At 44.0% G+C, this 20,204-nt stretch overlaps 1 protein-coding gene across 1 annotated transcript in view; it reads left to right on the top strand.

The window, feature by feature from the left end:
• The window catches only part of COL6A1 (collagen type VI alpha 1 chain), an 80,082-nt gene that overhangs the window by 17,026 nt on the left and 42,852 nt on the right, over positions 1 to 20,204 (top strand). Inside the window, exons 4-19 of the mRNA XM_090045102.1 lie at positions 3,083 to 3,242; positions 4,840 to 4,959; positions 5,067 to 5,087; positions 5,887 to 5,907; positions 6,014 to 6,058; positions 7,340 to 7,393; positions 9,437 to 9,481; positions 9,599 to 9,625; positions 10,601 to 10,627; positions 10,726 to 10,770; positions 11,805 to 11,858; positions 14,476 to 14,538; positions 16,646 to 16,708; positions 17,281 to 17,334; positions 17,420 to 17,455; positions 18,135 to 18,197. Of these exons, the coding sequence (XP_089901228.1) occupies positions 3,083 to 3,242; positions 4,840 to 4,959; positions 5,067 to 5,087; positions 5,887 to 5,907; positions 6,014 to 6,058; positions 7,340 to 7,393; positions 9,437 to 9,481; positions 9,599 to 9,625; positions 10,601 to 10,627; positions 10,726 to 10,770; positions 11,805 to 11,858; positions 14,476 to 14,538; positions 16,646 to 16,708; positions 17,281 to 17,334; positions 17,420 to 17,455; positions 18,135 to 18,197 (898 nt within the window). The remainder of the gene's footprint in view (positions 1 to 3,082; positions 3,243 to 4,839; positions 4,960 to 5,066; positions 5,088 to 5,886; positions 5,908 to 6,013; positions 6,059 to 7,339; positions 7,394 to 9,436; positions 9,482 to 9,598; positions 9,626 to 10,600; positions 10,628 to 10,725; positions 10,771 to 11,804; positions 11,859 to 14,475; positions 14,539 to 16,645; positions 16,709 to 17,280; positions 17,335 to 17,419; positions 17,456 to 18,134; positions 18,198 to 20,204) is intronic.

Below are 20,204 nucleotides of genomic sequence, written 5' to 3'. Positions count from 1 at the left end.
ACCACCCTCTGGGCAATAGATTTCAGGGGGTAGAAAGTTTGTCCACACAGAATAGGAAGTTGGGGGAGGAGGTGCTTCATCCTGGGATGCTGGAGGACTGCAATTTGAGCAGCTTATCTCTGAGAAGTGGCCACACATTAATGCAGGGGTGGCCACAATGAGTTTTGGTGATGAGAGCTGCAAGGGCAGCCCCACCCCTCGACAGGTGCCTCACCACCCTGGGACCAGGAGTCCCACCCTAACCCTTGACTTTTGCCAATAGAAGCCCCTCCTCTTGTCCCCGGAAGTATGCCTTTTGGGATGGGAGGGATGCCATCTTGGAACCATAAAAAACCCAAATCATATAATAAAAGTCAAACATTTTCAATACACATTTTAATTTTATTACAAAAAATATTTTTGTCATAATTTGTGTTTGCATACTGTATATAGCGGGGACTGCATAATAACTCATAGGGCATGCTGGAGGGTGTATATTTGGGGGGTTGTGGGAACACGTTGTGGGTGCATGGGGGTTGTAGGGTGTGAGGAAGGATGGCGGTGTGAGGCTCTCCCAACACTTTTCCCCCCATGTTGCACAGCTCCTGGCACTCATGCACCATCGAGGGGAAGCCCTACACAATGGAGCCAGCTGCCTTCCCCGCCCCCAGCCATGCATGTCCCAGGACTCCACTGGAAGTGGAGAGGAGCCCTACCCTCTGCTTCCCAGTGGACTCCTAGGACCTGCATGGCTGGGGGCAGGGAAGACAGCTGGCTCCATTGCGTGGGGCTTCCCCCTGGTGTTGTGCGAGTTCTAGGAGCTGCATGTGCACTGCAGGGAGCCCCACATGATAGAGATGGGCCGGCTTGGCTATGCTGCTTGCCACCACGTGCAGAGCTGGCCAGAGCCAAGTGCCACCAGGCAGCAATGCCTGCATGGGCCATCAGCACTCTCAGCACCCACCTCCTACTGCTGCTGCTACCAGCAGTGGGGGCTGTACCTCATGGGGGGGGGAGTGTGTGGGACCTGCCTCCCACCCTCCCTCACACCCACACCCTACCGACCTGACCTCTATGCTCCCGCTGCCCCTCTGGACATGGGCACTGCATTCCTGCTGCCCCCCTGAGCACAGGCTCCACATTCCTGCCAACCCCACGCTCTGCGCTCCTGCCCAGCTGCAGCTCTCCTCCCAACCCCTGCTATTTCCCCACCTGTTGTCCTGAGTAAACGCTGCAGTAAGGAGATGAGGAGCCGCTGGATGCTGGGGGAGCCAAGCTGGTCCCCCAGTGGCTTCAGCAGTGGTAGCAGCAGCCCTGCCTGGAAGCTGCATGCTGGCTGGGCTCTTCCATGAACAAGGGAGCAAGGCATGTGGGCTGAGTGGGGTACAATTATTTGGTGCATGCCAGTGGGCCAGATCAAATTGCCTGGTGAGCTGTATCTGGCCCACGGGCCATATTTTGCCCACCCCTGCATTAATGGACCATAAGCTGGGTAACACAGATCAGAGATGAGTCTGCCCTGAGTGGTGTAACTTTAAGCTGCTTAAGGAGTGCATAAAATTTTTCAGGTGTTTATGTTAATACACGGGGTTAAGAACTCCAGGGGCTGCCTAAAATTAATGTGTAACAAGGAAGTGAAAATTAACAAAAACGTATGAACAGAAAGATTGTTTAAACTGTTTTAAACTCATGTGTGGATACTTTTATTCTGAACAGAAACGGCCTTAATTCAGTTTAGCTTGAGACTCTCAGCCACATTCATTCTGAATAAGTGTTTCCATACAGTGGTTTAATGCAGTGTAACTGATTAGCTTTAAAACTCAATTTAGATTATGTTTTTCTGAGTGCCGCCATATAGATGAACTCTATACTGCACACATACTGTTAGAAATAAAGTTAGAGATCATCTGTTTGTCCAATAGCTCATACACAACATATTCCTGGTTCTGTGTGCTTTGTAGCCTACAACTGAACACATCACAGTGGTCCATAATCCTCATTCTTATAGAAATCACTGGCAACCAAAGCAGCTCCCCTTGTCTTTGGCAAGAAAAGCTTGGTATTATGTCATTATAATGTAACGGGGGGTATTACATTACTAATTTTTGTGTCTAAAGATTAATATTCATTTGATTTATTGGGCTATGCCTCCTCCCCAACAAGTTAGTTGGATCTATTGTGATACTTTTGAAACCTGAACTGAAACTGCACAGTTATGTTGTTAAATTCCATATGTGAAAGGCTTTCTATTCTCTGTGGGAAAGAGTAAACTCCCATATCAAACATACAGCTATCCCCAAACCTATGTCTCCCTGATTCATTCAGAAGTTAGCTGCTGAAGTTGTTGTAGAATTGTAGTTTCCACTCTGCATCTATTAAGTCTAAGTTTTTCCTGTAGAAAGTTAAGCTGTTCAGTACATAGACATTATCTGTGGAGCTAAGCTTAACTGTACTTAGGTAGCATTTACTTTCTCTTTTGCTTCTGCCTCCAACTGCAAAGTGATACTGAGAAGAGAAGATCTGTGGGACTCTTGCATATTTAATACTTCAAGTTCTCTATAAATAGACTTAGAAATAGTATTAAATCCTGGCCCATAAAATTATAATCCTATGCTAAACCCCCTTTGTATTACATTTGTTTTGCAAGATAAGTCATGTCATGACCCTTCATTTGGCCTTTGTATAGTGCTGCTGGTCCCTGTGATTAAACAGGCTCATTCCAGAACATGTACAACTTCAGTGAGCCCAATTTTTATGATTTAAAGACATCAGTTTTAAATATTGATACTGTGTTGCTGACTTAAAAATGACCCACAGCCTGTAAAAAAGAAAGACATTTCTCCCCTCCCCTCCAAAAGATACCCTTCGCTGCTTCTCCAACAGCTGTAATCTGCATTCATGTTGATCTCCCAAGTTTGTTCTTCCAGAGCCATGTTCCTCATGGCCTAGAATCTGTCTGGCACAAATGCAGCAGTGCCACTCAGATAAGTGTCTTTGCAGGCACCACCTTAATTCAACATAACATTGTGAGTTGGTGTCAAATAGAAACTGAATGCTTTCCTCAAAACTGCTCATGTTAATCAAATATCTTGACTTGTCACAGTGGTTCTAATCACAAGGAGAATAAATACCTGATTGTGGTGACGGATGGTCATCCCCTGGAGGGGTACAAGGAGCCTTGTGGAGGACTAGAGGATGCTGCTAATGAAGCCAAACATCTGGGGATTAAAGTGTTCTCTGTGGCCATTTCGCCTGACCATCTGGTATGAATCTCAATTGAAGCCCTTATTCTGGTATTATCCTTTTGTAGGCAGAGCTGCAGGGGATGAAAGCAGAAACAGGATATTATTTAGTGCATTCAGTTAATCCTTTTTTTGCTTCAGAATAACCCATTTCCTATAAGGCTTCAAAGCCTTTGTATGATTGCAGAAAAGGCAGGCACTATATGGTCTTTTTGTCTTAGCTTAAGATTTTCTATCTGAAATGCCGGACTGATGGATTCATGTAAGTTTACACCAGGAGTTTGATACTATACCTTTGACAAATATGGAAGGTGATCCCAAACTAGATTTCTCAGTCTAACACCCACCCCCACACTCCATCTTTCAGGAAGTTTCCAGCTCTAAATATTGTGCTGCTCTGTTTCTGTATGCAGATTAGCATTGCTTGCACACTGTGGTGAAATTTTCTTTAAGTCTATTCCTGACTCAGTTGGATTCAAAATGATTGCCGGTGGCAGCTTGATGAGACAAGCAGACAAATATCTAGTCCAGTTTGCATTAGTAAAACAAGTCATGTACCTAAGTGAAGGATTTTGGTGACTGTAAGGCAAAATAATAAGTTCAGGATGATTAATGTGACAGTAGTAAAGGCATATAGGAGCTAAAAAATTTTCAGCATTTTTCTAGTGTGTGAACAGAAACAGTGTTCTTAACAGCAGTGCTGCCATGTACAGAGGGTCAAGATGACTTAGAGATATGATTTATAAAGGCAGTAAGGCCCAGGAAGAATTTTTTCACCTTGAAAGCATAATTTGGTGATGGGGATGGGTGGAGGGCAGGAGGGTTTTCCTTCTCCTGCATCAGAAATTGGCCACCGCTACAATTAGAAATTAGAGGGTTGTATTTGTTGAAGTGGAAAACCTCTCCATTTTGCTTACAAGTTCAGGTTTAAACCAACTGGCAGATTTGGAGACAGGAAGGAATCCCCACTATGGTCAGACTGGCTGGGAACGTTGGATGTTTTCTGCCTTTCTCTGTAATATAGGATATGGTTTTCTTCCTAGGATCATTTGCAGGAGAGACAAGGATTTTGTGTGATATTTTTTATTGGACCTGCTCTATAGTTGGGAGAGCTGTTGGATGAGCTTTTAAGCATTAGGTGCCTGTCTTCAGGTCTCAGACCTATGCAGTCCATCCAATAAAAGACATCGCAAATGCCCCTTGTACATTTCCTGGACCATCAGGGCTATAACTGCACTCCAGCTCTACTGCTAGGAATATTTGGGCATCTTTCACTTAACAAATTCCCTTCTATTGCAGGGGCATATGGCATTAGTAGCATCCTTGGTTTCTGCTACTCTCTCCTTGTGGCATGTTATAGTTGCTGAGACCTTTGGTGCTTTGCACTGAAGATCCTAAGTTGGTTGTAGGGTGATAGCTGGGGTGCTTTGTGGCTTCAGATGTGTGGTGTAAAAGTGGATTTTTTTTGGACTTAATATCAAATACCTGGTCACCTATAACGGCATGGACTGGGCTGGATTGTCATCTGAGCCAGCCTTGGATGGGAGGGTGCTTGGGAAGGCACTTAGGTACCTGTATCCCTGTGAGTCTGACTTTGCTCTGTCTTGTTGTACCACAGGAGCCAAGGCTGAGTGTAATTGCTACAGACAACAACTATCGTCGCAATTTTACAGCAACGAGCCTTATACAGGCCCCGGCTGACACTGAAAACACAATTGACACCATCATTGATATGATTGTGAGTATTCTCTTCCTTTTGCCTTCCTGTTTGCTCTTCTTTCTAACCTACTGGTCATGGTGCTCCATGTGACCTCATCAAACGCTCTTTTTTCTTTTCTTTTTCAGAAAAATAATGTGGAACAAGTGGTGAGTCTTCCAGTTATGTTTCTCCACATGCTTGGGTTCCCCTCTAAACCTACTGCCTTCACCATCTGAAATGGCACTTCTGGGAGTACAATGTAACAGCGAGCCCAGTATCTTGAAGGCCCTGCTTTAACAGCCTGTGCTATAAAGAGCAGTAAGCAGGAGCAGTGTGGCTGCTCACAGGCCCTGGAGAGCTAACCTGAGACTACTCTGCACTCCAAAAGAATGAGCTGAGGTGGCTGAGAGAGGTTGTTCCTGTCTTGCTGAATCCATGCTTGGAAGTCTTCTTGGATAGCTCTTCTGACATTGGCTGGCAAAAGTACAGCCTGCAGTCCCGTAGCAGTTGCTACCAGCTGATAGAAGGTGCCCAGTGGAGCCTAGCTAGACACAAAGCTTACAGTGCTTTGGATCAACCAGACCAATCAGTGTTGCCGAGAGTACTAATTCTCCTCAGGTCCAGAGTGGATAGGGGGATATGTGCTGGTATCTTCTCCCTTAGGGAAAACTTAACCTCCCTGTGTAAGGCAAATGGTTAGTTTGTAGACTATGGTCTTATGTCATACCACGTCCCTTTGATGCCTAGTGACATTTTACAGCAAGACTTGCTGTCCAAGGCTGTCTATCTGTAAACATGTCCCAGTCCAACTTGCCCATCACTATCCAGGGGGGCTGAGTTTAGGTGTGGGTGCGTGGTAATTGAATGTTTCAGTTCTTCCCTGGGAGTGAGGGTTTGTTACTGAGATGTATCCATCATCCTGCCCCTCCATGCCTCTAATGCTTTACTTTTTCCTTTTTTCAACAGTGCTGCTCCTATGAGTGCCAGGTGAGTAGCTTTCTCAGCCTTCTGTTAACTCCTATTGAATACATTTTTCTCCATGTTTGATTATGTGTGGCCACTCTAACAGTTATATCTTCTTGGTCTCTTACAGCCTGCTAGAGGGCCTCCAGGGCCACCTGGGGACCCAGGATATGAGGTTAGTAAGCAAACATCAACATTAGCTACCATACCAGGTAATAAGGGTATATCACAAGAACAGAAGCTGTTTGTGCTGGAAAGACATGGGCAGGACACTAGATGGGATGCTCCTGGTTTCCCAAACCTATATATTTGCCATCTAGTTCTATGTGGGTGGTTATCTATCCTGTAGCTGTCCCAAGCAAAGCTTATTTTATCAAGACAATAATGTTAATGGTTTAAGGAGAGAACAGCGGCAGTGGTTTTAACTTTGTTAAGCCACTTGTCCTCCACTAAAGCTTGCCACCTTCTGCCGATATTGCTGCTCCCTGATAGCTTACAAAAGTACCCTCACTTTGCCTACACCCCAGCTGTATCCTTTAAAGTCTAGCTAGAAAGACATGAATAAGGGTCCTATATGGATGCTGCTCACAGTCCTATCTGGCCAGCGCTGGGCAATATCAAGTACTTCTCTCCTTGGAGATGCCAAAAGTAGGTCTATGATATTTCCCACTCCACTCCCAAATGACAAAAGAAGCACTGCTGCTGGGACCTCACCTTTGAGTGAGTTACTATCAGCAGGGAGAACAAGGTGGCTGATGCTAACCAAATGCAAAGCAATATGAATGGGAGGAGCAGGGATGGGTTCAGAACCATGCCTTCATCTCCACCAGGTATGTGGTGAAGGGCACAGCAAGAGAAGGTTATATATTCCTTTCCCATGAGGCAAGGCCCTGTACTCTACAGGCTCCCCTGGTACTGGGAGGCCTTATGATGCCTGTAACCAAAAAGCTTCCATCCATACTGGCTATGCAAAGTACCCCCTTCTCCTGCACTAACTTACCTTCAATGATTTCCCCCCACCCTTCCCCAACCTCTTTCACATGGAGTATAACAGTAGCCCACTTTTTAGGAACTGTCAGGATCACTTTCAGGACCATGTTTGCTTTTCTCTGATGTTCATTAAGTAGAGATGGGGAGAACATGAGAACAAGACTTTGTGAACCCATTGTTACAATTTCCAATATACAGAGTTTACTCCTTTTTCTTATGGTAGTTCTAGAAATGTATATCTTCTATGAATCAGAAAGGTCCTTGTCACAGACATCAGATATATGAAATGTCACATTCTTAGATGTTGAAACTGGAAACACATCCAGTAGAGTCTAAAAGTAAGCTAATAAAATGCAAATTCTTTGGGCCAAATTTACCTGAGGTGGATGATTTGGACCACTCTTGTTTCGTATAAAAAAAATAGGAAGCAATCATGTCTTAACTTCATTAATATTTTGTCTTCTAGGGGGAGAGAGGAAAGCCAGGTCTTCCTGGTGAGAAAGGAGACCCGGGAGTGCCTGTAAGTAGGGGAATTACTGGTGTCACTTTGAATGGGAGGCTGCAAGAGAAGCCACAGTTTGACTGAAAGTTTCTTTAATGGTTCTTGTGAAACCTGGTAGAGCTTCAGCTTCCACTCAGCCTGCTTTTGCCCGTGCCCAAACACCTTGGCTCTGTGTATTCACCTTCTTCTGAGCAACCCTGCACTGTGCTAGAGTCACTCTTCATAAATGCATTGGGAGGATAAACACAAGTAAGGGGAAAGAGCTCTCTAAGGTTAAAGGGAAATAGGGGCACATGAACAAAGGCATATGAAATGGCCACAAATGAAGCTAGGCTGGAGATTAGCAGGAGGTTCCTAACCATTATGGCTGTCAGGTTCTGAAACAGCCTGTCACTAGGAACAGTAAGGGGGCAAGAAACCTAAGTGGTTTTAAAGTGGAGCTTGTTAGGTTTATGAAAGCAGTTTTTTGAGATAAGTGCCTGCAATAGCAGGAGACTGGATTTGATGGCCTAAGAAGTCTCTTCCTGTCCTGTGCTCTGTGTTCCCGTGTTGCAAAGGATGATGGACTGGGTTCAGTGCCATCTGTGCAGGACCAATTAGGAAGCCAACCAAAGTAGTACATTAAGTAACAATGGTTACCAGAGCCATTGGCAAAAACAGGCCTTTCAATTTTCGGTGGATCAGGTAGCAAGTAAAATCCACAAGGGTAAAAACTTCCCTGATCATTCTGAGTTTGAAACGTGGTCAGCTGCCCTGAGAACTCAATGTTTTCAGTTGTTGCTGACCCTAAAATTGCCCTCTTTTTAGCTCTTCTTAGAGGCTTAGCAGCATTTTCATAGGCAAGATTTGGGCTTGGCTCCCATCCCAGTCTTACAAGAACAGTTCAGAGAAGCGGAAAGAGGTAGTTGTAGCCAAATAGATGTAGCTGCCAAGGTAACTATAGTCTTGGAAACAAGGGCTCTCATCCCCCTCTCCACATCCAGGCAGGGTGCCCAGGTTTCTGTGGAACACCACACAAGTGGTGTGGACAGTGATGATGCTGAGGCTGGCTCAGATGGGCAGGCCTTCCTCCTCTCTGTAAACCTCTGGCCACAAGGCATGCTTGTTCCACACCCAAAATAGCCACTTTTTCTAGAGGGTATTTCTCTGACTCAAATGTCCCATCCTCCACCCCGCATTACTGTGTATTTTATGCTCTGATGCCCCTTTCATGCTAAAAACAGGGCAGTGTTAGAGTCTCATATTTTAGCAAATGATCTTCAAATAGGATGAGGAAAACATCTTCCCATTTCTCCTTCCATTTTTATAAGGTACATTTATTTTTAGAGGTGTATTTTCCCCACACACATTACTGCAGTTAGTCAGCTTGTGTGTATTTTCAACTTTGAAATCCCTTAGAGAGAGATTCTTCCATAGACTTAATATTCATCCCAAACAACACTACCTCTTAACATGTGCAATTTCCACATCCCTTGAGATGGGCCACATTTTTACAGTGAAAGGATCAGAGGGCATGAATGGCTTCCCTGCTTGCCTGAAGAAGTAATTAGGTTTCCTTCAGCTAATTAAACAGATCAGATGTTTGCAACATGGAAGCTGATGCATTACTCTCTGTCTGCTTGTATATAAAGAGGAGTTGCTCAATATGATTTACCAATGAAGTTTGCATTCCAAGTCCAGGAGCAAAAATTGTGTTAAAATGTCCTTTGTATCTCCGGCTGAAATAAATCTGTAATTTTCCTTTGTGTTTGCTGATTGGAGGCCAGATGAAGGAAACTGGGTATTATGCAGATGATGAAAAGTGGAGAACAAGTCAATGTAGAATTAGAAGAATAAAATGAATCAGGAGACAGATATTCCAGGAATGTGATGTTTTGAGGCATGTGGGCTTTTTAAAAATGTAGTTAAAAAGTAGCGATTCATCAAGGAGAGAGTTGGAGTCACCAGATTCCCTTGGTGACTGCATATTCCCAGGATGCTGCAGAAAAGCAAGAGAAGTAGCTGCCTGTGTTGGCTAGTTCTTTCCATAAAGTCTATAACTTGTTTCATTTTGTCCCCTAGGGACCACCAGGAGACCTTGGACCTGTTGGCTACCAGGGGATGAAGGTACGTCAAGTGTCCTTTACAGCCTGAGGTAGAATTTTACTTGTGTTGTTTCCTAGACTTGTATTTTGATGCCTATGTGCAATTAATTAATTTATTTTTCTTGTCTTTGGTGTTTAGGGAGACAAAGGTAGTCGAGGAGAGAAGGTGAGTATAGCATGCGATGCACCTTCCTTGTCTCTGTTCAGCCCTACAGTCTTACTGCAACAACTATCTACCCTCCCTGTGTTCTGTGAGAAACCTCTCCTCCCCATGCTGCTGAATGACAGTGGTCTTCACAGCTTTTCTCCCTAGGTAAAGCACAATCTCCCCCATTGCCATTGTCAAAACACATAGTGGGAGGAACACCACTGTTGTTTAAGCATACTTCACTCTGTTGTCATCTTAGTGAGTCTGATACACACTTACACACACCCTCTATATGACTGGTTATTGGCAACCCCACCCATCACACTTGCACCAAGTATGGTTTGCTTCAGGAATCTGAAAAGAAGTAGGGCTTTTCAAGGCCTGTCAAGGATTCTGAAGTTGTCTGATGAACTCCTGTGGTGTACGCCTGTTCAATGCAGAGCATCACCAAACTGAGTACTGTTGGCCCAGCATCACTACAAAGCTGCATGCTATGACCTTGTGTTGCAGTGAGGTGTGATCAGAGGGCACCTGCAGTGAAGGAGCCTGTTCTATGGAATGAGGAGGAATTAGGTTTCAGGGAGCAATAGTCAAGATCAGCTATCCTTTTCTTTAACTGTGAAAGCTAGCATTCCTCATGTGCCCGTCTCTGATCTCTGTCTACTGCTCCAGGGCTGTGGTAGAAGTAACATCCTGTTCAGGATGGAGATAAAGTGCTATGGGCAGAAGTGAGTACATGCACCAAAGAGAGATGCTATTTGCAAATGCAAAATGCCCTTTGGTTTGAATTTGTTCTCCTTTAGCTAGGAATGGGTCAAAGCCCCTTTTCTTTTACTAGAGAACAAATGGCAAACTTCAAAAGGGGACACTGCACCCCTTATTTCCAGCCCTCCCCTGCTGGTCTGCACTGGACTGATCACAGATATCAGTGTAGCGGAGACATGAATATGCTCTGCATATAGGCATTAACTTCTCTTTCCTTCCCCTCCACAGGGTTTCAGAGGATCCAAGGGAGGCAAGGTCAGTAGCAGCTTTTTTCCCCTCCCCCCCGATCATTCTTTTTTTCTGTTGATGCTGTGAAGATGCAGTAACCATTTTTCCCTTGTTCTCTGTTTTAGGGAGAGAAAGGCAGGCGTGGTATTGATGGTATTGATGGCATGAAGGTAAGATTTGCCTTTGGGGCATGCAGGGAGGCAAGGCTGTACACAAGTATTGCCACCCACAAAACCACAGGGTGTTCATACAAGAAAAAACTGCCACTGGGCTAGGAAGCTCAGGAGGCTTTCTGCTCTCCATCTCCTCAGGCCAGAGAGTGATCAGGGTTTGGTGCAGGAGTAGGCCATGATCTGGGGACTGTGAAGCCACTGCAATGGGAGGTCAAGGAAAGAAGAACAGTGCAGCTCTGGCCCACACCCAACCCTCCAGCTGGCAGCACAGCCCCCTAGGTCCAGCTTGGGATCCTGTGTGCTGAGGGCTTGCCTCTCCATGGATCATGCAGAGCTTCCTCATTCTGCTATTCCTCTCACCTCTTTGGTGAGGGAAGGATTCAGCCCACAGTGAATCTACACTGTAGCCAACCCATTGCAGCAGTGTCTGGGAACACTGTGAAGAATACATGAGCTCTGTGGGATAGCTCCCATTATTGGTAGTCAGTCCCAAGCTCTTACTCAGGCTGGAGACCTACTGCCTTTGGGGAAGAAGGAATTCACTCAGAAATCACTGATAATCTCATTATTGAGACATCAGCCATATTAATTAACAATGGTCATCTCAGACAGCTGAAAAATCAGCCCTAGTGTCACTCCTCTGTCTTCAGTCGGGGACCTTCTTCTGTCTGGATTCCATCTGATTATTGCATGCTGCAGGGGCTCATCATATCTATGCAGACTGGTTGAGCTCTTGGCTTTTCTCCTAGCACTGATCTTAGACCATTGGCTGGCTGTGTCCATGCAGCAGCAAAACGTGCTCAGGCTTAAGCATATGTCCTCTGTTCAGTTCCACCCCAGCATTAATCAATAGATCCAGAGCCAACTAGGAGTTGGGAATCCCATTCACTGACCCACTTGGGCAGGGTTGAATTCCCATGCTGGAGCTTAATACAGTAAGAGCTTCACACCTGCAGCTGCTGTCATTCCTATAGACCATGATGGCTCTTTCAGCAGGAGGGTCATTGCAGGCCTTTTTTCTTTGCTAATAGGGTGAAGCTGGATATCCTGGGTTACCAGGCTGCAAAGGATCTCCAGGATTTGATGTATGTACTTTGGTGGTTTGTATTTCTTTAACATATATTGTCTTTAATTAAAAGCACGGTAGAAAGAATGGCAGTGCCTGTGACTGGGAATCACCCTGCCAGCCACCTGAAATCTTAATATGTGGCATTTCCTGGGGCCCAGGAGAAATCACAGTGGAGAGGTAACATATTTGTGACTGCAGAGATGTGATGGAATTCCTCACCTCAGCCCTGTCATCTGAGAATAGAAGAGGGGGGTTTTCAGGAGGTGGATGAAATCTGGTAGAAATTGTTCCAGAGTACCTGTGGGTTTGCTGTTATTAGCCACATGTTGTTGTATACTTGTTTTATTCAAGGACATTCTGAGCACTAGATCAGAATGGATTCATTTTGTAGAGCAAATGGAGATCTGTGATGATGATGATGATGAATCTGAAAGCCAGAATTAGCCATCAGAACAAGTTATCAAGGGAAATAATGGAGTTTCCATCTGTCGGTGCCTTCCCATGAAGAATGCATCACTTTCTGGAAGATGGCTTTGGCCAAAAACAAATTATTGAGATCAATACAGAAGAAACAGATTAAATGTAAGGATTATAGGAAATAAAATTAGATGATCTGATTATAAGAAGTCAGATTAGATTATTTAACAGTCCTTTTAGGCTTAAACGCCATGAAATACATGTGTCTGTGACAAAAGTCAGTCATATGCATAGGTGTCTATAAGACTTTACTCTGCCTTTGTGGATTAAGGCTTCTCTCTTTAAAGACCCAAAATATAAAACCCCAAAATTGACCATAGGTTAAAATAGAGGATTCTGAGTATATTGCATAGAAACATTTCAGCAAAATTCTTGATTAATAACTTAGCCTTCAAAAGAGGTAATTGATTGTAGCTGTGACACTTACGCATGATGATTACTTTCATAGTTGAATACATTTTTAAATAAAAACAAAGACATGCATTTCATGACACTTCAGACATCCTGAAATTTGTCAAAAAGTAGCAATTTTATTGAAGCACAGTTTTCAAACACAAAACCCTAAGGCCCAAATAGTCAAATGTGGAAAACCATTGCTTTTAGCGCTAAGTTATCATTAAACATGCAATGCACACAAACCTACTTGCTTGGTTTTGTCCTAGAAGGAGAGCTTCAGTGTTTGAGAGAGGAAAAAAAATGACACTAAGTATTCACCCATGCAAGAGAATCCTCTAAAGGAATCCAAGATAGAAAGATGGTTATATATATGCAACGTTATTTACACTGGGCATTTATGTAGTTTTATCTGTTTGTACATTAGGCAATTTATCAGTTCATGGATTAGGTAATTAAAATAAATCTTAAAATTATAGTTTTTCCACTAAAAATACTTAAGCTGTTTTAGGCTTGAAAATTTCCCAGATAGGGAACTAATTTCCCAGCTGTGTTTTGTATATAGGTCACCTAAAGATAATATGGGAGATGCCACCAGAATAGTGACTACAGTCTAGTGTTAAGATACACAAGCCAACTTGATGTGAGCTAGCTGTAGCAATACAAAGCTCAACACGGGCAGCAAAATCTACCTGAAAAGCTGGGTGAATTTACCTGTGTTGACCTGCATGATGGGACCTACACTAGCTCATTTAATGGTAGTTTGGAAATGTCTATGCTACATTGCAGTCATTGATGTGAATGTTGGGTGTTTGCATTCCATGAGATGGCTTTTAAGGGGCACTTTTTTCCTAAAAATTGTATAGGAATATGGGTGTAGCCTTTAGTCATTCATTTCTGTGTGTCAAATTGTGCCATCTTCTCCGGTGTGTTATTTGGAGGAAGTGATTTGATCCCTTCCTATTAGTCAGCTTATGGTACAGAACATAATGGTCCATCTCTGTTAAGAAAAAATTCAAATAGAAATACCATTGCTCTGCTCCAACAACTGGAATTGGGGCCAAATCCCAAGGCAATGCATTGTTGCAGTTGAACCCCCTTCCAGCTGCAGTGAGCTCCCTCAACTTACCAGCTGGTTGGTGTAGGCTCTTGCTCGAGTGACTGCTTTAATACAGTTCCAGAACCTAAGAGGTGTGATGGCCACCACCATTGACTCCTCCTTTTCCCCTGCCCCTGAATTTGGCATAGGGAAGGTGTTATGGGTGGAGGAGCAACAGCAGTGGTCTCCCCCAGGCTCCAGAGACATGCAAAAGAAATGAGTCTGGCAAGAACCCATCCCAACCAGCTGGTGAGCCCAGAAAGATCAGGCAGGCAGAGGTCTGTCAGGAGCCCGTACTGATCAGCAAGTTGCTCAGGAGATCACTGAGCATGGGCCACACAGCTGAAGTGGGTGTGGTAGCACCCCCCTCATTCCTTTCCTGAATCCACCCAGGACCGAGATCACAAGCTGCTTTGTTTTAATTTACTTTTTCATTGCAAAAACATATAAAAGTTTACAGCAGTTTTCATAAGACACAGCATGTGACTCAGCCCCATGAAGGCATGTAATTCTGAAATGCTGTCAATTTCCTTGGTCCCTTTATGTGCGATTAATTTACTGATATGCCTCTTCAGTCAGAATGGTGGAAACTTAATAGGATATTTGGGATGTTTGATGCCTGTTTGATTTTCTATGTACATTGATACTAGCTTATTTGCAATAGGGATCACAAGGCCCTCCTGGACCGAAGGGAGACCCTGGTGCTTATGGCCTCAAAGGATCAAAGGTGAGTCATGAATTTCGGGTAGTATTCATTCAACCACACCTCAGCTTCAGATTTATTCTGTCAATGGTACAAGGGATGGCAGGTCATTGTTTGCTAAATGAAAATTCCATAATGAAGCTTACAAGTGAGATAAGCAGACTTGGAAACCACTCATAGAAAATGTATTTAATGGTTAATACAATGAGTGATGCAGCATTTATTGTTACTGAAGTTTCCTTGAATGCAAATTCATGGACCAAAATTAATACCAATGGAGCTGAGCTTCCAGTGCCAGCTCGGGGCAAAACTCTTGTTGACATTTGTGGGACTTGCAAATGCTCAGCATTTCTCAGTGTGATGTCAAACATGCTTCTCTGGCTAGGCATAGGGAAGTGTAGGAGTTCAACTATCTTGATTTTGTTACTGACCTTTTAATGGTCCAATTAATTTATATACTGAGGCTTTCCCTTGGTGGACTTCTGGGGCGAAGAAAAAATTAAGCTGAAGCTCCAAATGAATCTAACAACTGAACGCCACCTTGTATAAAAATGAGTGATTGTCTAAAAAGTTATGTAGTGTTAAAAAGTCTTCTTCATGGCAGCTACTGGTGGGGGATCCTTCTAGGATAACTAACAAGCGAGGCATTCATTAGTCAAATAGGCTCTGGAGTGAAGCCAAGGAGTGCAGCAATTCATCCATCCTCAGCCTCCTTATGCTTGTTCAGTTTGCATAATTCACTGCAGTGGCTCATGACAAATGTTGCTGTTTCAAGATGGGTAATCCAGAATAACGGTGAAACAATAAGGTGGGCTGTTTCTGGAGAGATGTGAAATGTAAAATGTCAAAGTGCTAATGCTCACATCAGGTTTCATAAAAGAAGATTGAAACGACTGTCACCAGTAGCATAACCAGGGTGGGGCAACAGGGGCAGCAGCCCCAGACACCAACTTGGGGGAAGAGGGTGGAAAAATAAGAGCGTTCACCACATCATGGCCCCTATGTATCATGTTGCCCTGGGCACCCAGATGCCTTGTTACACTTCTGGCTGTCGCCAGAATTATTTCTGAACGTTCTAAAAATATCAGCCATTACACAAAACTCCATGATGCAGACTATGCATAGTTTGTAACCCTCCAGCAATTCTTTCAGTTTGCTGAACATTGTGCTTTATAGCAGAGATTCAGCAAGGCAGCTCTGGTTCTGTGGCTTGTGGGCATCTAGAACCATCGCATCTTTTTTTTTTTTTTTTTAAATAGGCAAGTTTCCAAGGAGGTTTGGGGTTTTGTCAACTAAAGGAGTTAGAATTTTGGAAGCCCAATTTCCTGACTTGCATTCACCCCAAGGCTTTTCAGTGCTCTTAGCAAGTTTTCATAAAACTATGCTGAGCCTGTTAATGTAACCTCAGAAATCTTCCTCCCTCCCTTTTTCCCTCTAGTTCCTATTATAACCTGCCTACAAGGTCAACAACCTGCTGTGTCCCTGTCCTGTTCAACAGCAATGTAAAATTCTTCATGAACCTGGAATTTTTTTTTTGTGGAGGGTTCTTATAAAACACTGTCCCAGGCTCTGAAGCCTTTCTCATAAGAATAGATGCCTCACCATAACATATCGCTTCCTGAAATTTGCCAAGTGACCTGGAGTTAATATTAGATTGCACAGAAGCATCCACAGAATACATGCATGCAATCCCGGCTTGGTTAGAGAATAGTACAAGGTGGATATAGAAGCCTGTTTAGTTTCATAGCTTCTCATTTTTAAACTCCTGTTTTCTTTGAGATGGATAAACATAAACACTGCCACTTCACATCCTTAAGTATAAAAGGCTCAAAGTGGGCAATTCTCTTGGAAGTTGGAAAAGCATATAGTTAGATCTGCTTGTCCCCAGACTGTTACTTATATAGAGGGTAACAAAGACCCTCATGGTCTTTTACCCTGGATTTATCTCTCTATGGCCTACAAAAAAAAATCTAAATCTTGAAGGGAAATAATTTGGGTAAGAACCTAGGAAATGTTTTGATTGCTCACAATATGATATAACATACCTGAAATGTACTGGTTTAGATGAAGCAATTTGAGATGGGAACAGTGATTTTTATTTTTAATAACACTGTTTGATTTTTTTGTCAAGGGAGAGCCTGGAGTTAATGGAAAAGCTGGTAGGCCAGGAAATACTGGAAACTCTGGAGAAAAGGTCAGTAAAGTGCTTTCACCTAAGGCTGCCCCTCCTTTCATCTTTGTACTGTTATTCCTTCTCCATGTCTTGGTGCCAGGGCTACGACTAGCTTTATATGGTAGCAACATTGCCACCCAGTCAGTCACAGCAAGAATAGCTTTCTGCCTTTGGTTTCTTATTTCTTCTAAAAATCCAGACTCAAAAGGAGACATTGCTGCTTTGTCACAAACTTTTGAAGCAAATGGAGAGGGATGCATGGACTGTTTGAACAGTGACCCTGCTCCCTGTTAGTACCTACCCTCAAAACACTTACACAAGTGTGTCAGTCTATTCATGTGGGAACTCCCATTACAGGTGAAGAAGCAAGTGCTGAAGAAGCAAGTGCACATCTTAAAGTTTGATCTTCAGAGACTTTCCCCCTTTGCTGCAACCTTCTTGTCTGAAGCCAGAAGCTGTCCTTCTGGCCAGCTTTCTTCTTCTGAAGATTAGCTGTATTGTGTAGGTTGCAGCTGTAAAACAATGCCACAAGGCTTTATTTCAAACTCATCTTGGATTTATCTTGTTTGCTTTTGTCTGATTTATTTGTGTAGGGTCCACCTGGGAGTGTTGGTCCCCCTGGAGAGAAAGGGGAGCTGGGGGATGAGGTGAGTCATCTGTACTTTTCTGGAATGGATGATTACATTTGTTGGCAGCTTCAAGTGTTTTAACACCACTTTTATTTTTGTGCAGGGAGCTCCTGGTCAGGATGGCCCTCCTGGAGAAAGGGTAAGAGATTCCTGCAATATGTTACAGTGATGAGATATAGGGCATTGTAACTGCTGTGTTTGGCTAGTCCTCAACAGAGCTGGGGTAACTCAGGGTTAAGCATCAAGAACATAATGGTAAAACTAGAAGTCTGACAGGAAAGAAATGAATGGGTTTCTTCTCTTGATGTACACAGTGAGCCTCAGATCATGCACTGAGGCTTTACCAACAGTGTGCTGGGGTTTAGTTCAGTCCACTCCAATAATTCAGTCAGAGTTTTGAAGCTAAATCCTGTGCAAGTCTTTGAATGAGGGAACAAGACATGAAACCTATGCATGCCATTTTGTCTTGGATTCTCAGCTGCAGGATGCTTCCATGTTGGCACTGGAATAACAGATTCAGGGAAGACCTTGGCCATCCTCACAGAGGCCATGTGTTACTTCTCCTTTCATGGCCCTCAGCAGTCACTCCACAGTAGGCTGTGTGGGGTTTGGAAGTGGTAGTGCACCTGAGGTATTTTGATTCTCCTGCCTCCTTTTACAGTTTACATGGTAGGAGGACAATCTGGTCCAATGCTATGACCTTCCTCAAAGAATCATCCAAGATCTGTGTGACCAGGGCAAATGAAGAGCACGATGTGACCAGAGCCTGCAGTGCTGTGTAGCAGGTTCTGAGCCAGCATTTGCTTCTTTTCTAACAGGGCGGTACTGGAGAGAGAGGTCCGCAGGGCACGTCTGGCCCTCGGGGGCCAAGAGGAGACAAGGTAACTACTGACTCATGATGCTGTTTCTCTCACTGCATTGTCTCTGTCTGCTTCCGCACAGGTGCTTCCTCAGCATAACCTAGGAAAGGGCATGTATTAGAGAGTGCAAATATGGGTCCAATATCTGATCCCATCAAACTTCTTTCCTAGGCCAACACCTCATTGTTTTCACAGCTAGGTCAGAAGATAGCATGAGCAGGCCCCTTCATGCATTCAAACAAATCTCTCCTATACCTGGTTTCTACTATTTACTAGTTGTTGTTTTTTTTTTAATGAAACTGTATACCATCGTGGCCATTGCTTCTGAGGGCTTGGATGGACAGATCCGGGTTCCAAAGGATCGTGAAATGTTAGCTTTGGACCTGTTAATCATGAGGGCTGTTATGCTCCCAGCCTAACAGTGCATGTCTGAGCAGTTCCTGTGGGAGTGGGGCCAGAGGGTAACAGTAGCAGTGGAAAAGAGTCTTCCTCCTGCCTGTGTACTTTGTGTATCTGGGTCTGTAGTATGCGGGTCCCAGATGTCAACAGTATAGCAGAGAATGTAGCCATCTGGTTGATTCTCTAGGGGTCCTGGGAGCAAAGCCAGCAAGGAGGGAGTTATGGGGTATGGCCCTGCTGAAGCAGCACAGCTTTATTCTGTAGGAAAAGTTCATCATGTCCTCTTGTCCTTCCACTCTGCTGCCAACCCTTCTTCCAGGATAGAAGAGTGTTAAAGGAAGCTGACAGGCAAGGGTCTTTGGGTAGAAATGATATCTTTTATTAGACCAACTAAACAGTTGGGGAAAAGTTCTTTGCAAGCTTTTGGGCACAAACACCCCTCTTCAGGCATTGGGGGCATTTATACACACAGTTTTGGGTCCCACAATGCGCCAGAGATCCGCCACTTCATAGCAGGCTTGATTAATCAAGTCTGCTCTACATGCAAGCTGATGCTCACTGCGCTGCATCATGTACAGCCAGTGGTGTACTTAGACTCCTGGCAGTCCCAGGTGAACTTTTAGTATTGGGCCCCTTGTACATGCTCAATATTAAAACTTTCTTTTGCAATTTTTTTTCCACATTTTTGGGCCCTGAGGGGCTGCCTGGTTTGCCCATGACTCTGTTTGGTTCTGTGTGCAATTGTATAAATGGTGAAATGCGTGTCACCACGCAGAAAATGGCAGTGGTGCACTTTTGAACTAAAGCACCTTCTATGTGTTTTAGTTCAAAAGCACGCTGCCACCATTTTCTCAGTGCTGATGCACGTTTCATCACTTATACAACTGTAAGTGTTGTAGTGCCAGGTGCTTTTCAAAGTGTCTGGCATTGTGGTGTATGCATGTGTAAAAATGCCCTGGGAGACTCTGCTGTTGTTCTGAGTTCTCCAAGGTAGAAAAGAAGCTAAAAGTGTGACAAGAAGTCTGTGAAAAGGAAGCTGCTGTCTCAGAGGCCCCAGGAAAAACTCCTTTCCTCCACGGAGATTGCTCACATTGGGAATGATTTTTGCTTTGGAATCTGGGACTTGGGCGGAAATTTTCCAACTTCTCTACCTCAAAAGTTAAGACAGTTGTGGAGGATAGCAGCAAAGCAAGGGACTGGGAAGGAAGAAAGAAAATGATAGCAGAGGAAATGAAGTGAAAATGTTAGAAGTGCTTGGCAGTAAATGGCTCTGAGTTTTCTTATGGTATCAGCATGAATCTGGTATTTCAGCTCCATGAATTCTCTGCATGAGGGCTTTTTCAGAGAGGTCTGTACAGGTTTTTAGGGTCACAGCAGACTCCTTGTTCCTGTGACTGATTAGGGAGTGTGCAGATGCCATTCACTGATGGGTGGTGAGCAGGAAAGTGGAGAAAGGGGGAGTTCTCCCTCAGTTCCCCTTTAAGAGGGTTTTGAGGTCTTCAGGATGGGCTGGGAGTAAGTAGGAAAGTATTTTGCCTGTCTGCCACTTGGTGAATCATTCAACAGGCTCATGAGGAGGAGTTGGGTGGGCAGTAGCACTCACTTGTCCAAAATCAACACACTGAAAAC

This window comes from Crocodylus siamensis, chromosome 4 (assembly GCF_052110815.1).
Source record: "Crocodylus siamensis isolate JL-2025a chromosome 4, ASM5211081v1, whole genome shotgun sequence".
Taxonomy (NCBI): Eukaryota; Metazoa; Chordata; order Crocodylia; family Crocodylidae; genus Crocodylus; species Crocodylus siamensis.
The sequence above is the reverse complement of the archived record's forward strand: the minus strand, read 5'-3'. Positions and strand labels throughout refer to the sequence as shown.